The 15,990-nt window shown below is 41.8% G+C and overlaps 1 protein-coding gene across 1 annotated transcript; it reads right to left on the reverse strand.

Moving 5' to 3' along the window:
• Positions 1-12,230: 12,230 nt before the first annotated feature.
• On the reverse strand, positions 12,231-14,017 carry cldn5a (claudin 5a). Its single transcript, XM_085294991.1, has one exon. It carries the CDS (start codon positions 13,739-13,741, stop codon positions 13,091-13,093), a length of 651 nt encoding a protein of 216 aa, XP_085151117.1. The 5' UTR covers positions 13,742-14,017; the 3' UTR covers positions 12,231-13,090.
• Positions 14,018-15,990: the final 1,973 nt, after the last annotated feature.

Here is a 15,990-nt window from a genome sequence, read left to right on the forward strand (position 1 = left end):
AGGTTGCAATGGTTTGGCTAAAGTCCAGACCTCAAACTGCCACAGTAAGACCTGTGAGAGCTGTGCATAAACAAAGGGCCACAAACCGCAATGAACTGAAAAAACGCTGCAACTCACTTTTAAATGTCTAACATCTGATGCAGTCACGTATCATATGTTGCTTGAGTCGGCACAGTTGAACCTTTTCTGCAGTAGTTACTGTTTCAGGGACAATATTATATTTAATGAAAAACTCTAAAAGTAAATGTTAATGAATACATTTATGTTTTCATATTTGAAATTTCTGCTTTTTGTATTTAAAATATGTATTAGTTTAATCACTTTTAAATCTTTTCATATAAATGGTTTCTGAGGGAGATGGAGCAAATTAAAAAGAACCTGCATGCCCAGCAACCTTTTTATTACAAGGTGGATATAGTGGATTTTAGATTACTTGCTATGCAAAAGCCCAATAAATCCTTTGAATGTAGCAAACCTCACAGATTACTAGAATCAACAAGCACGTCCTGCAGTACTTGTGGTTACAGCCCAAGTCTGCTGGCTATCCAAACTTTAGCAGAAAAGCTAAAGTTTGGATATGAATGATTATGAAAAGCTTCAGGTTGAAGTCCTGAAAACATCAGCAGTAGATAAGGTCAGTTTTTCACGATCTGCCACCACACAGTCAGCAGAAACCACCATTAGCTTGTTATTAAGTGTTAGTGAGTTTGTTGGGGTGCATGACTTGAGGCTTTACCTAAGGAACCCTTTTCCACTCCTAGGCTATTTAAACTTCACTCATATTTGAAGGAATTACCGCATTTTTAAAACCCTCTTGTGGAAGGTTATCCATCCAGCTGCAGGCAGGAGGCAGGGGGCTGCAAAACTGCTGGGATCAGTTTGGAAAAATCCAGGCATTATAAGGAAGTCATAAGTCTTGTATCATGAAACAAAGACTTGGCAAAGTGTTTGCTGTTGGCAGTGGTCAGTGAAAGGGGTAGAGAAAGGAATCCAAACCGATAACAGTCTTTTCATCTTAATCCAGTCTTTTGTTTTGCTGACGCACAACTTGTGGTTCCACCAAAACTCTTCTTACTGTATTTCTATGATTTCCAGTTAAAGCATTGAGGTCCACTAAACTTCACATCTTCTCCTGAGCTCAGCCCGCTCATGTGGGGCAAAGGTGAGAGCACAGCCTTGGCCCACACTTGGGAATGTAGGCCAGGCCCCCTGGTGGGGACTTGCTGCCGCCCTTGAGACTCACTGGAAGGGAAAGGCCTGAGCTGCTCCCAGCAGGGTGATTTAGATCCCTATCACCCCTGGATCAGGATAAGATCATGAACTTCAGCGTGAAGGGAGTTTGGGTGGTTTTGCAGGAAAATCCGGAGTGAGTGGCAGCAGCGGGCCGGAAACATGCTGCAGTGGAGGATGTTAAGGCAAACAGTGGTATTGTCAGGAGGGCGTGCACATCACCTTGGTTTAACTCAGTATCTGCGAGTCATGCTGTTTTCCCTAGGCTGGCTGAGAATTACTTACATCCATAATGACACTGTTTACAGTCACAGCAGAGTGATGTTATCCAGAAGAAATAATGTTACAAACTGTAACTGAGGAAGCAGAGTAGTTTATTTTAAGAGATGTAATTATCATAAATTCAGCAGCCTTTCTGCTTCCACCGCTGTCATTGAGTTTCTTTCTTTCTTTCTTTATTGCTGGGTAATTAACGTGTTTAAAGAAGACCTGTACGTTTTAGTGGAACAAAAATATTTCCATGTAAGAGTACCTATAATTTTTTTTCTACCAAAAAATAATTATCTTTAGATGCAGTAGAAGATGAGAAGAAGACAGGAACCATTGTATGTTTATTTTTTAAAATAAACTAATTATATTTGATGTATCTTTAAGTAGCCTGTAAATTTGTGGTATGTTTTATCATTTTTTTACAATAATATTAGGAAGCATAAACTCCCCCATCTCATTATAATTATATATTATTTTGATGTCCATATTACAGGCAGTCCTGATGCGTGTCTGCATTGAAATTCAACCACAAAAACTGAATTTACATTTTGAAAAGTAATGTTGTTTTTGAAGAAAATGGGCACATTATAAGTACATATAAGTATATCCCGTAATTATCAACTTCGAGGTGTTTTAGAGGAAAGAAGGTTTCTCTGTGTTACACTGTAATTATACTGCATTTATAGGGTTCCAGGCTGTATTACTGAGTAATTTAACCTTCCAGTTTTACACTGTAATTACTCAGGATTGTAAGTTTGAAGACCTTATTTCTGCGTAGCCCAACCTCCCCAACTTGAAAAATAATTACAAAGTATTATTAGGGGCATGAATTGTAACATAGAGTAGTCTAACCACCCTATTTTACATTGTATTTACACAGGATATATTAAAAACATGCAGACTTTATTATAAAGTAGCCTAACGTCCTACATTACATTGTAATTACAGACACATTTTTGCTGCTCGTGTTATATTTTCAAGTAGTATAACATCCTCATGTTGCATTATAATTCCACAGTACGTTTTGGGGACCGGGCTGTATTAACAAGTAGCCTCCATCAACACCTCTTTTCTTGCACTGTAATTACACTGCACTTTTAGGGGCATGGGGTGTATCACTGAGTTGCCTGACCTCATAGTTTTGCATTGTAATTAAACATGTTTGGTGCCACCTGATATTGAATTAAAATGACTTATATTTGAATTTAAATTGTCTAATTTTAATCATTTCAGTTGCTCTGATTTTCATTCGCACAAAAAATTCAGTTCTCTAAATATGTATGTATTTGTTTAATTACAATGTAAGCTGGGCAGGTTAGGTTACTCAATAATATAAGCCTTATAAGAAAGTAAAAAAATACCCCAAAGTTACTAAAATATTTACAGTATAATTTGTTTCTTCTATCTTTTTGAAACCTGCTGTTTTTACCCTCCTTGTTCTGCTGTGCAACTAAATCACTATTTGAAGCTGCTGTAAACTGCGCCCTAATTCAGAAAAACCAGATGGTAATTTCCAGGAAATTACACAATACATCATGGGCTTTATTATAAATTGCTAGCACCTTTCTCTGTTGTTTGTTATACATTTATACATTGTTATTTATATGTTGTTACAAGGATGGAGACGTGACAACATTGCAAATAACGAGATCTGCTCACTGGATGTTCCCGCGGCACATCCACCCTTTTGGCCTTCTCCCCCTCAGCCATCAATCACTTTGCTCTCCACCACCCCCCTCTTGCACCTCTGGTGAAGTGGGGCCACTGCCCTTTACGCTGCTCTGCATACGAGGAATGTGGCACGTTACAGACCAGACACACACACACACACACACTGAGGAAAACAACTCCCCAAAGGCAGGACCATACAGTCAATGTGTAAATGTGCAGAGAGAGATTTTTCAAGGCTTCACACAAACAGTCCTGTTGCCTCAACAGGACTGAGCTGCTTAGTGGGGCTTTGTGGGATGTCGGTGGAGTAATGATGTGGGTGGTGGGAGAGGGGTGGGGGGGCTGATACAGTATTTTCTGACTTTTATGATACGCTGTTATGATCTACATTTAAAAACTCCATACAACTTTTATGTTTAAGCGTAGTGTTTCAGTTTTGCCATAACAAGGGCTCGCTAATCCTTTAATAAACTTTAATTCACATAATCTGTTACATACACATATCAGTGTTACAACCCAGCTCAAAAGCCGCAACATAAAAACAGAGATGAATAACAGAGTGTGGGTGAGAAGAGGTTTCATCCTAAAATGGAAAACCAGGTTGGCTAAAATGGCTGGTGCCACCAAGGCAAAGACTAGTGCACTGCCGGAAAGCTTGCCTCAGGTATGCTTTTATCCACACCTGACTAGGTGTGGCCAATTAGCACCAGCTGAAAACACTGAGACGATTAAAAGCTGCAGAGGGACGTAACAATCAGTAACACACATAAACATTGCTAACTGCACAATTTTTAGTGTGTTTGACATTTCTGCACTCATACTTCTTTCTTATCTGCTGACATGTACACAAATACCACTGGCTCTGGTTTTGTTGGCTTTCTCCATTCATTTATTGGTCCGCTTCATGTATAGGCATTCCTGATCCTAGCAAACTCTAATTACTTTGGTTAATCAGACTTTTTATCTAGTGCCACGGCACACCTGAGTAGTTTGTCTTTCTAACAATGACAACCTATAGAACAACAAAATGTCGTTTCATTAATTACTTACATGCTGGTTGATCCCATAAGTAGTTCCTTTTGTTTCACCTGCTCGTGTCCTTTCTTTAAATAAACTCTCAGAAATCTGCACATTCATCAAAATCCATAAAAAAGGAGCACCAGCTGTTTTTACTCCTGTTCCTTCTCTGTCTTTGACAATCCTCTGGACAGCCAGAGACTTAGTCTCTCCGTCATGCTGTGAGCAGATCGTGATCCACAGTCCTATGCAAACTTTTTACACAAACTCAACAGTACAAATATCATCACCTTAAAACCTTTATTTCCTGCACTGCTTCTGCTGCTTTCGTCTCACCCTGTCAGCCCACAGCTGCCCTTAATGATCCCTAACCCCTACGACCTTTAACCTCTTCAAACCCTCTCACAGTTGGCGGTGTTATTTCCTGAATTGGTCTGTTCTCTTTTGTTTTAAAATGCTTTCAAGCAAAAGAGATTAGCAGCAAAGATATGACGCAGGGCCTGAGAGGTGCTTCTGGGCCTTCAGTTGATCAGTCTACTGTTTATTGAATCCTCATCAGAAATGATTCGAATAACTAAGCAAGATGGAGCTGGAGAAAAGGTTGAGGAATGCCAAATTACTCAAGAACTGGACTGAATCTCAATGAAAACAGGCCTTACGGAGTGATGACATTTTGAAATTTTTGGATCACATTTCTGTCAGTGTGAACAGAAGAGGTCAAGAGAGAGACACAACATGAGTGTCTGCAGCCATCTGTAAATCACGATGAAGTGTCTGTCATGTTTTGAGGCCAGTTGTGGATGTTGTCAAAATTGATGGATTTATGAATGCAGAAAGAAAAAGGTTGCTTTTTGTCCACCACGCAGTATTATTTGAAAAGGGTCTGATTGGAAACCGCCTAATTTTTCAGTATGGCAATGTTCCCAAACACTGCCAATGCAACTAAAGCACATCTGGATAAAAAACACACACACTGGAGCACTATCAGTTGTGGACTGGCCTCCTCGGAGCCTCGACCTCAACATTATTAAAGCAGTGTGGGATCAACTTGACAGAGAATGAAAAGGCTGGCAAAGAAGAAGAGCCTTGAACGTCCTTCAAGAAGCCTGCAGATAGCTAAGTGCCGGCTGTGTTAAAGAACTTGCTGGTCATACTTTTAATATTGACTTTTAAGCTCGTTAGAATTGAAACTCTGCTTTATATACTGTATTTCTATGTATGCACCTTTACCCATTTTCCAAGCAAAATATAAAGAAATGAGTGACGTCTCAAGACTTGTGGACAATAATGTAACCAATCTAGAGTATAACTATGATAACTACACTAATACAAGGTCTGTTTATGTATAAATATGCTTTCCACAGGATGTTTTTTTAAAGTATTGCGTAGAAAACCCTAATCGGCATGACATTCCTGTTACATTTGTGTGTTTGCACACTGGGATGTCAAGCAGAAAAACTGAAGGGAAGTTGAAGGAGGGCAGGCTCAAACACAGTCGGGTGTGATGAGAGTGTCTTTTTTTTTGCCATTTCCTGTGGTGGGTGGCTCAGTCATGCAGGATACCCTTTAATGGATAACAAGCAGAACAACTTTCTTTCTTCAAAATAACCTATGGTCCCCTGAACACAGACAGAAAGCTCAGGAAGAGAAAGACAAAAACAAAACACACACTAACATGAGTTTCCTTGTTCTACCTTTAATTTTTCCACATATCAAATTCAGGTTTTTTTTTTCTTTTCAAGAGTCCCAAGTTTTCCTGCAAGATGTAATTAGTGTAGAAACAATACACTTTGTGCATCTAAATCCTGATCCTGTTTGTGTACGTGGTTTAGATAGTGTTTGTTTACTAAACCACTGATTGCCATATCCTATGTTTGAACGGGAGTCCAAATAGAAGCCAAAGTTAAAGTACTGCCTGTATCGCAGCCCTTTATAGCAACAGGAGTAATAAACAGTGCTGGTGGTGACATAACATACGTTTTGCTAACCATGCCAAATCAGAAATGTCTCCTGATCACACCCAGACATTCCTCATGCTGCCAGCACTCTTCATCTCAGCAGAGGGCTGCCATTCACTACTTTAACTCATCCATCTTACCCACTCGTATATGTGTGCGATGAAGTTTTTATGTGTCCAGGTATTTCGAATGTCCATTTGAAGATATACCAAAACATGATCTCACCCAGACTGGCATGGAAGGAGTAGAGACTCCCTGTTTGAATTTCTCCCCGCTCATATTTTTGAGATACAACCATCCCTGTGCTCTCTGTTTATTGCACTTTTAAGAAAACACTCGCTGTAGAAATGTTGTTGGCTTGTCTTAAATTATACATGAAAATCTAAATATTGTGTCATTTTTGGGAAAGTGAGATTAAATATTTGGCATGCCTTTTTGTAAATATTGAGATTTGAAGGGTTAAAGTTTTAAAGGTTTAGATGCTTTTTCGGGGGGTAAGTGGGAATAATCTGTGACATATTTTTAATTGATATGATGAACCTGTTGCTTGTTAACACATCAAGCAAATACAGATTTGAAAGGATAATTCACTTTATCATATATTTACCAGCAGGTAATAGTTACTGAAAGTTCTCGTCCAGTAGAATTTGATATTTATGGACCTACATAATGCATCTTCTGATTTCTTAAACATGCCACAGTATTCCTGTTTAAATTGGGAGAGCTGTCTACATAGTTTTTACATGATGTATACATAAGGATTTAAATATTACCAATAAAGTAAATGCATCAATAGAATTTGGAGGTCGAATTATCCCTGAATTATGTCGTAGATAAACATTTTAACAACCTATTAAATAACACATGTTAAATCTGTTTTTCACAACCTTATCTGAGCTTTATCAAATGTACATTGAGCAAAATACAAAAATCTTTAATGTTTTATTTAAGTTGCAAAATCGGTTCAGGCAAATAATTCTCTATATGGCTTTAAATACACATTTCCTTACAGATATTTGAGATATTTGATACATTTTAAAAGTTTTAGAAGTTTGGGGATGTCAAATATCATTGTACTTGTATCAATACAAGTACTTAAACAGAGTGCTCAAAGATACTGCAAAAAAACCAAGAGCTTCAGCTCATATCCTGCCAGCTTCAGTTAGCACAATAAATGTTCATGACGGTGCGATTACAAGAACCCTGAACAGGCTATGGTTTAAAAGGGTTGCCAGGAGAAAGTCTCTTGCATGAGAGCACAGCTAGGGTTTGCAAAATACATCTGAACAAACCACAAGACAATGTCCTTTGGACAGCTGAGACCCAAGTAGAGATGTCTGACCATAATGCACAGTGCCAGATTTGGAGAAAACCATAACAGCACAAACACCTCATACCAACGATCAAACATGGTGGTGAAGGGGTGATGATTTGAGCTTGTTTTGCAGCCACTGGCCGTGGGCACCTGGCAAGCACTGAGCTGACCGTGAACTCCTCTGTATTCTAAAGTATCATGAAGTCATATGTGATGATGTCTGTCTGATGTCTGTGAATGTTCTCAGTCATCCACATCATCATTGTCTAAGGAGCTTGGAAAGAAAAGTGTCTGGACTTCTTTAAATTTCCTTGAAGACTTTTCACCTCTCATCAGCTCTATCAGCTGTCAGCTAATGCTTGGCCCAGACTGTCATGCAACAGAAGAATGATCCGAAGCACAGCACCAAATAAAAGCACAGCTGAAAATAAAAAGAATTGAGGTGATACAATTAAGTCTAGACTTCAACCTGACTGAAAAATTGTGGCTCATCTTAAGTGAGCTGCGCAAAAACAAATACCTGCAAAACTCAATGAACCAAAGTAGATTTGACTCCATAGAGTCCTGTGATAACTTTCTTTTTCATGTGTATGTATATACGTGCATACAGGTTATTTTTCTGCAAACTGTTTGAGGTATATGATGCTGTGGCTCTGAGCACATAGTTCTCTTGATAGGACCTTCTGTTTGTGACATGCAGCCAATCAAAAGAAAGTTGGCTCAAAGGGAGACTGGCCTTAAAGATTAAGGAGCTAAAATAGTTTGTCTTGGGCAGAGGATGAGATCAGGGGCTGCACCAGTGCAAGAAAAAAAGGATTATTTTGAGTTCTGAATCATGTTAAGCTCGTCTAAAAGAGAAGCAGGAAATGAATACAATATGCTCATTTTAAATGCTGGACTTAGCCCCTACAGTATAAAAATGGGTGAATTTATTTTTAACTATTCTCCTCATAAAAGCAACATTTGATAATTTCCCTTGTACCCTTAATGACGAGCTTCGACACCTCAGTATTTACCAATAAAGACATGACTTGACCACCATTAGTAGTTTCCAGGTAGCTACATAGGCAGAGAGACACCCAAACTAACTTCTGATGCACATCCAGTCTTTTTGCTCAATAAGCAGGCCTGAAACACTAGGTTCGGAAAAACCATTTCAAGGGTTCCTTCTAGTTATCTTTCAAGGGGTAAAGAGATAAAGGGATTTGTCCTTTTCCCGGTAAAAGATAAATCACGTATCCCTATTTTCCAGATTTGACCTGATGTTTGTTTACATGTGATAATGTCTTTGCTGTTCTGTGAAGCGCAAAAAGTAAACAAACTTAACATCTTCACTTTTACATAATCCAGATGGATATTTTAATGTTTGAGGAATGTCTGTTCTCAACCCACAGATGAGCAATTATATGTTAGGATTGCATCAAACCACTAACCTAGCATAAAACAGAGCGTTGTCATATGCAAATGCATACATTTATCTGTACCTGTGTTTGTGTGAATACTGAAGCCTAGGGAGTAGTTTACCCAAACCACAGGGCTCCATCTACAAACACACACACACACATTACACTTCTACTCCTTCTCCTCCTCTCCGCACCCTCCATGTTCCTTCCTGTTCCTGTTTCCTGTTCTGCTGTCCCCCTGCACAGGAAGCCTGGTCGTGCTACTGGACTCTGACAAAAAGCCGTGAGTCAAGCTGTAAACTTTCTGGACACACTGGAGGAAAGAACGTGGAGTTTTGTTTTGTTTTTTCTGATCTCCATCTCCATCTAGCTCTCTCATTGTTTCTCAAACAAATGACTCATGGGGTCTTTAACTCTATGTACAAAGCCACATTTGTCCTCCACGTTTAACCACCTGCAGACTCTTGGCTTTGCTGTCTGTGAGTAAGCTGTGTCCAGCTGGGAGGTCTGTAGATTGTGTGCACCTGCTGGCTCTGGTGCAAGTCTTACTCAGTCAGTAAAAGCATTACTCAGTTCTCTTGTTTCGTGACTCGTTTACGCTGCTTTGGAGGCTTTGTAATATCATTGTCCTGTAATGTTAAGTTTTAAAGTGACCAATCGTTCCAAGAGCCGTTATCAGCTGGTGTGAGGAGCTCAGACTGAGGGTTGTGACCCTGATCCGAAGTTTGAGGCTCGGCTTCGATTAGATCATGCCTGATCAGTGGAGGGAGCCGATCTGCAGCCTGACCGGTGACCAGCTCCAGAGGTCAAGGTTCAAGCCATGAGAGTCAACTTCTTAACTCAACCATGAAAAAACACACGTCGCTCATTCGTGACACAAATCTGAAATCAGTGATCAATCTGATCGCCTTTTGACACGGCCTTAACTGTATGGCCTCTCGCTCACTCGGAGGTCAAGTTTAGTTGTTCTCTGTGTGCTGTGTCATCCGTTTGTTTGTGTGCATGTTTCAAAACATATGGCAACATTTGCTCTTTGGATAAAACACAATGAAGAAAATATGCTTTTGCTGTCTCAGCCATTTTTGCAGTGACCATTAAAGGCTTTAAGTAAATCCCTCCTTCATCTTCCAGACTGCTGTGGATAGGCTGTGCGTATGTTTGTGTGTGTGTGCGTGTGTGTGTATGTGCATGTGTGTGTGTGTGTCCATAGTTACTGGAATGTCTGCTAGCCAGGCCTTTTATTAGGCTCATCCATACCACCACATTATAGGCTCCCGTAGCCAGGCAACTGCAGGTTCTGGCTGGTTACAATGGCGAGCGTCCATTGAGTGACGTCGCCGGCCCTATTTGCCTCCCTCCTAAGAGAAATGAGGGCCTTTTTTAAATGTGCACCCCCATTCCAGCTCTTTCAATACTCACACATACATACACTCACTTAACCCGTTACTCACGCAGACAGACACACACACTGTGCTTTGTCACCCTCTGTGAAGATGAGTGGAACTAACAATCTGAAAAAAAAAACATCTCACTGAGGCAGAGCACGCTGCAGCTTCCCGGGAGTGTCTTTGTGTGGGGAAAACCCATGCAGGCCACAAAGTGTGAGCGCTTACTGTCAGCCAGTCTTAGCCTGATTATGTTACTCTGTCTAGTAGAACATGTTTTACTGTGCAACAACATTCCAACTAATACAAGTAGATTAGGTTATGATAACCTGTGCATTTATAGGTAAACATGAAAGTATGATTAACAGTTATTGAAGTTACAAATTACTCACATTTTATTATTTAGACTAAAAGCAAAGGTTGCCATTAAAAACATGGTCATTTTGTTGGATTCATAGTCTAAATTCCAAAGATATTCAGTCTGACATCAATAAATAAAAGCTGTACCATTTACCGTTTGGGAAAAAAGTAATTTTGGTGATCTCAAACCAGCTATCAGAGATCTTGAAGTGACGTTTTGTGGCGAGTTTTCACTGAATTCTGATGTTAACAGTTGACTAATTTCACAAATGCAGTCCTATTATATCTAAATGTGAAATGGAGTTTGTTATTCCTGCTTTTATTTCCTCTCACCTTGACTACTGCAGCTCACTGCCTTCTCCTCGGGTTGTCTAGCACTCATACAAAATGCTGCTGCAAAGCTCCTTACCAGCTCCTCCATCCTTCAGCTCCTCACATCACACCTCTGCCGATCTCACTGCACTGGCTCCAGAATCCAATTCAAAGCTTAGGCTTTCCTCTTTGGGAGTCTGCATGATGAAGCACCCACTTTTGCACACCTCACCGGGACTCTCAGGTGTTGATCAGGACTAGGGATCAAGACTAAAAACTAAACGTGACAGAGCCTTTGCAAGTGTGAGCCCCCGCTCTCTTTGCAACACTCTGCCCTCCTGTGTCCAATCGACGAGCAGTTTTTTATCAGTTTCTTATTGAACTTGTGCTTTTTTCATATCTTTCAGAAAATGCAAGTAAGTAGACCTTGAAATGGAAATATTCTATCAAACCTATAGATGAGGACCTTGTGATATGGTTGAACATGCTGGAAACTTGCTGTAGTCTCAGTGAAACCTTTGTTGTTTTCTTAACTGCATATTCAACCCTCAATTGTGGGCACCCTGAGTCTCTGATGATAATTTTAATCTACCATGAAGTATTTCTTATGTGTGTTACTAGAGGTCCACTGATCGCCCTCTATCCTGACTGTATGCAGCCTCTCTGCGTGGCCATATTTTGAACTTTTAAGAGGGCATATGACCTGCTAAGGTTCGTAAGTCACCAGCAAAACAAGTATGCATAAGCTTCTGTAATCCAGTCACAGTTCTAAATCAGAGAGCTGTTATTGGAATATCTTGTGTATTTTTCCACTGTTTAAATAGGACTGTAACTTCATTACCTTAATATACCAAAGTAATCCCCAGTGTTTTGAGTAAATTCCTCGCCTGTGAAGTAAGTAAACTAATTGCTCTATACCAATTTGTCATGGAGTCCGCCTATCTTAGCACCTTGGTGGAAGAAGATGTGAAGACTTATGAATGAATGGAGTGACTTGCAGGACAACGATTGCAGCAGCTTCTCCACAGCTTTAATTTGAACGTCTTTCACTGACTGCGGATGAGGAGGGGAGGTGGTCTGAAGGGGGGTGGGGGTATTGTGAGTTGAACAGCAGAGCCCCACTCTGGCTGAATGGGTATTGTCATCTGGATTTCTATGGCTAACCAAAATACTTTCTCCCGCCGTGGGGGTTGGTTTATGGATTCATGATGGGAACGGCAAGTCTTACACACAGCTATGGAGGGCACTCCTGCCCCTGCAGACCATCATAACTCAAACTTTAGCACTAAAAAAACACTTCAAATGAGGATTATATACAATATATTCAGTTTAATCTTAATAAAATGAAACAGTATTGCATCTTCAGATACATGAATATGGAATCATTACATCAAACATCAATAACAGAAAACAAAGTTTATTTCTGGAAATTGTGAAAAAACAAAAGACTTCCTGCAATGAAGGGAAAAGTTGCAGGTTCTCGAGACTGTAGCCTACACTGTATCTGTTGCACATTTTCATGTCACATATAGGCCAAATCTCCAGAATCTACAGGTCCAAAATAAGAGCAAGCCTCAAAGCCACCCCACTCCTATTAACTTCTGAGCAAAACAAAAGCTTATCTGAGATTTATGAGGGCTTTGACACAACATTTTACTTTGACATTGTTGTCAATTGTCCCCCTAAAGGAAACTGGTCTTTGAACGCGTGGGAGTGCAAACATTCTCAGTTACTGTACAAGGTTGTGCTGACAATGCACATCAAGGCAAAAGAACAGCCTATATTTTTCGGTGGCTAGAGTTCCTCAATAAAAGAAAAAACAACAACAACATGTAGTTACAGCAGTAAACAATTCAAAATACTAATAATTTCGAGAATTTACAAAGCTGGTACCTAAGAAAGATACTCTTTTTTTTATATACGTCGTGAGCTACCTCCTGTAGTTGATAGTCTTTGTTTAATCTCCTGTAGACAGACACATAAAGGACGTGGTCCGAGCGTATTGAAGGGCCAGTGTAAAAACAATAGAGGTGGTTCCACTGATTTTCAAAGTTCAAATTTATGAAAAAAACAAACAAACTGCTGGTGCAAAGATAAAGTCCGTAAAAAACAGTTTTTTTCAAAAGCGGCAGGTTCACTATTAGGCGTCACCTCCTGGGAGCCACATAGCTACACATAATTCCTCTTGTCATAGTCCCCGTTCTGCGTGGCGGCTCTTTTGGTCTGTGCGTATTTTACTGAATATCCCGAGTTCCCGCTGGAAGGACAGGAGCAGCACAGCAGCGCTCCTCCGATCAGCAGCAGCGCTGTGGCCGCCCAGCCGATGTAGAGCGCAGCGCCGATCTCCCTCTTCTTGGATGCAGGCACCTGCGGGTTGTAAAAGTCCGATATAATGTTGTTTGCCATCCAGCAAAGGGGCACGAGTACAAACAGGCCACTGAGGATGTAGATCACCCCACCGGCGTTCACCACCCGAGCTTTGATGTACTCAGTGCGGATACAGTTGGTGCACTGTGCCCCCGCAATCACAACCATGAGACCCAGCACTCCCATCACGGAGGAGATTATGGTGAGCGCTCTGGCCGCCTGCAGGTCGTGGGAGAGAGCGAGGACGGAGTCGTGCACCTTGCACTGCATCTGCCCCGTGCTCTGCACCACACACGACATCCACAAGCCGTCCCAGAGCGTTTGAGCCACCACGATGTTGGCTTCGATGAAAGCCGTCACCTTCCACATAGGTAACCCGCACGCAACCATCACCAGGAGCGAGCCAATTACGCACATGGAAAGTCCCAAAATCTCCAGTCCGGCCGACACCATTTTCTCTCTTGTTATGTTCAGTCAGGTCCGCGTGAAGGTGCTTAAACTCTCCGCTTGTTTTTCTCCTTGAAAGCAAAGTGCTGTTTTTGCTTTTGTCTTCTTCCTTCTCAACTCGATACAGGAGGGTGAGTCGTTAGTCTCGCATCACTCGTTACGTTTACGCAGAGATGTAAGGCAGCAGCTCCCAGTCTCTTTGTTAGCGAGGGGATGTGAAAACAACTGGAATCACAGTCGCACCGGACCACGAATATCTGTGAGGTGGGGTGTGTGGACTCGGAGAGAAACTTTCCTCCAATCCGCTGCGTCCGCATCCTCAAGGGACCAATGAAAGCGCAGGGAAGTTGACCGACTGAATAAAGCGGTCCAGAGCGCATTGTGCGTTTGAACAGTTATTTACAATGAATAGAGGGGGCGGGAGAGGGGTGAAGAGATTTTATGGCAGACCTCTGTGTGCGCGTTAACGTTGTGGAACAGCTGAAGTGCAGTGGTGTGATGTATCACGGCACTTGCTATTGATTCTTCAGACATGGAGGATAATGCAACTTGTCTGTTGGGTATAATTATCATTTCACACCTATTCTCATAGGAATATTATATTTGTCTAACCCATTAGTCAGAAAAGAAGTACAAATCTGACTTTTAAATATGTCCACTTATCTTTGAAGTACAAGTACAACAAGAGTTTTTTTTAATGCTTTTCTTTATTGCTGTTGCTTTTTCTTAATTTCACCTTCATCTTCAGTCAATCGTTTGCAGTCAACTTGCACTTTTAAATAGATTATTTTAAGTTCATAAACTATCTACAGCTAATTTTATACGTTTAGTGTTTGGACTGGAGGGTTTGCGCCCAATGACTGCAATGAGTTGACTTTTCCTATCAAGTGCCCTTGGTGGTGCAGGCAGATTTCAAATTCTAAAAACCTCACAGGATTCATACAGTCCTACCAGCACAAAGTGGAATTTTACTCCAGGATATGTTCAGTGTAGCAGGCTTGATTTGAACTTGGGAGAACTTTTAATCTGCTTAAGGTGGTACTACCAAAATATAACTCTCAGTGAAAGAATTGTCTTGGCTGAGGGATTTTAAATAACAAATACAACAAGTAGAGAAGTACTTTATTTTTTTTAAAAGGCCAAATGAATACAAATCAAAATCATTAGTAAATGTGTTACAACACTGTAGGTAGGCCCAGGGACCCACTGGATGACTTCTGAAAATATGAAGAGTGACGTCAATTTAGGATTTTTATTTTTCATTTTATTTTCACAAGTTTTATAGCTTTTCTTCCTGATAAAGAACTCCCTCATAGCCATTCATACAAGACCAAAGTAATTAAGTAATAGATAAACAATTAACTCACCCCCATTCTCTGCGACCTGCTGGAGCAGGGGGGCTAGGACTAGGAGGAGGAGTTGGCCGTCCGACTGCGGTCTAGAGTGTGGAGCCTTCCTGCTGCTGCGGAGTCGGGGCGGTCTGCCTCCCCCCACCGCAGGGAAAAGGGAAACACCACCTGGGTCTGGGTGCAGTTCCCCCCTCCAGGGGCGGGGGCACCTAGACCCGGTTTGTAGAGTACGCTTGGGGAGTGTGATCGTGTGTACAACGTCTCTTTATGTCTGTCTCCACGTTGGTTGAGTGTGGAGTAAGTGCATATGAGAGCATGAGGGTGGGAATGGATGTTTGTATCTGTGTGTGCCTGTATGTCTGTGTCTATATGTCAGGTTGGGTGTCAGGCGCCACCTCTCTGGGGACATCTCAGGCCCTCCAAGGTTTGGAGGCCTATCTCCCCCTACCACCACTTCCCCTGCCAGTGGCGGACCCCCTCAGACATCGGTGCGTTGGTGGTTCTTTGTGTCCGGGGATGGGCGTCCAGGTACACACCGGCTCACTCCTTGGCGGCCGCTTATCGGGGCCTGGAGCCTGGGGCTCGCTCGGGCCACTTCGGAGGTGGGGTGCCCCCGGCCTCTCGGCCTGGGGCTCGGTCACTCAGGCGCAGCTGGCTGCCGGCGGAGCTCACGGGCGCGTCACTGCAACTCCCCCTGGCTTCTGCTCCGCGGCTGCTGAGTGAGCCCTCATCTGGGACTCTCCTCAGCTCTTACTGGGACAGTGGCGCAGCTGCCCCTCTGTTGGTCTTCCTTGGTCTCTTGTGTTCTGGGGGCCTCTGGATGTCTGGAGTTTGATCTCATCCACACCTGCTTCATGCCCTGGAGGACGGGGCTGTGCCCCCCCCCCACACCCTCTAGCAGATTAT

The sequence above is a fragment of the Mchenga conophoros genome, linkage group LG12 (assembly GCF_057382185.1).
Source record: "Mchenga conophoros isolate Kocher_MC1m ecotype Shallow Benthic linkage group LG12, M_conophoros_male_GT1.1, whole genome shotgun sequence".
Lineage (NCBI taxonomy): Eukaryota > Metazoa > Chordata > Actinopteri > Cichliformes > Cichlidae > Mchenga > Mchenga conophoros.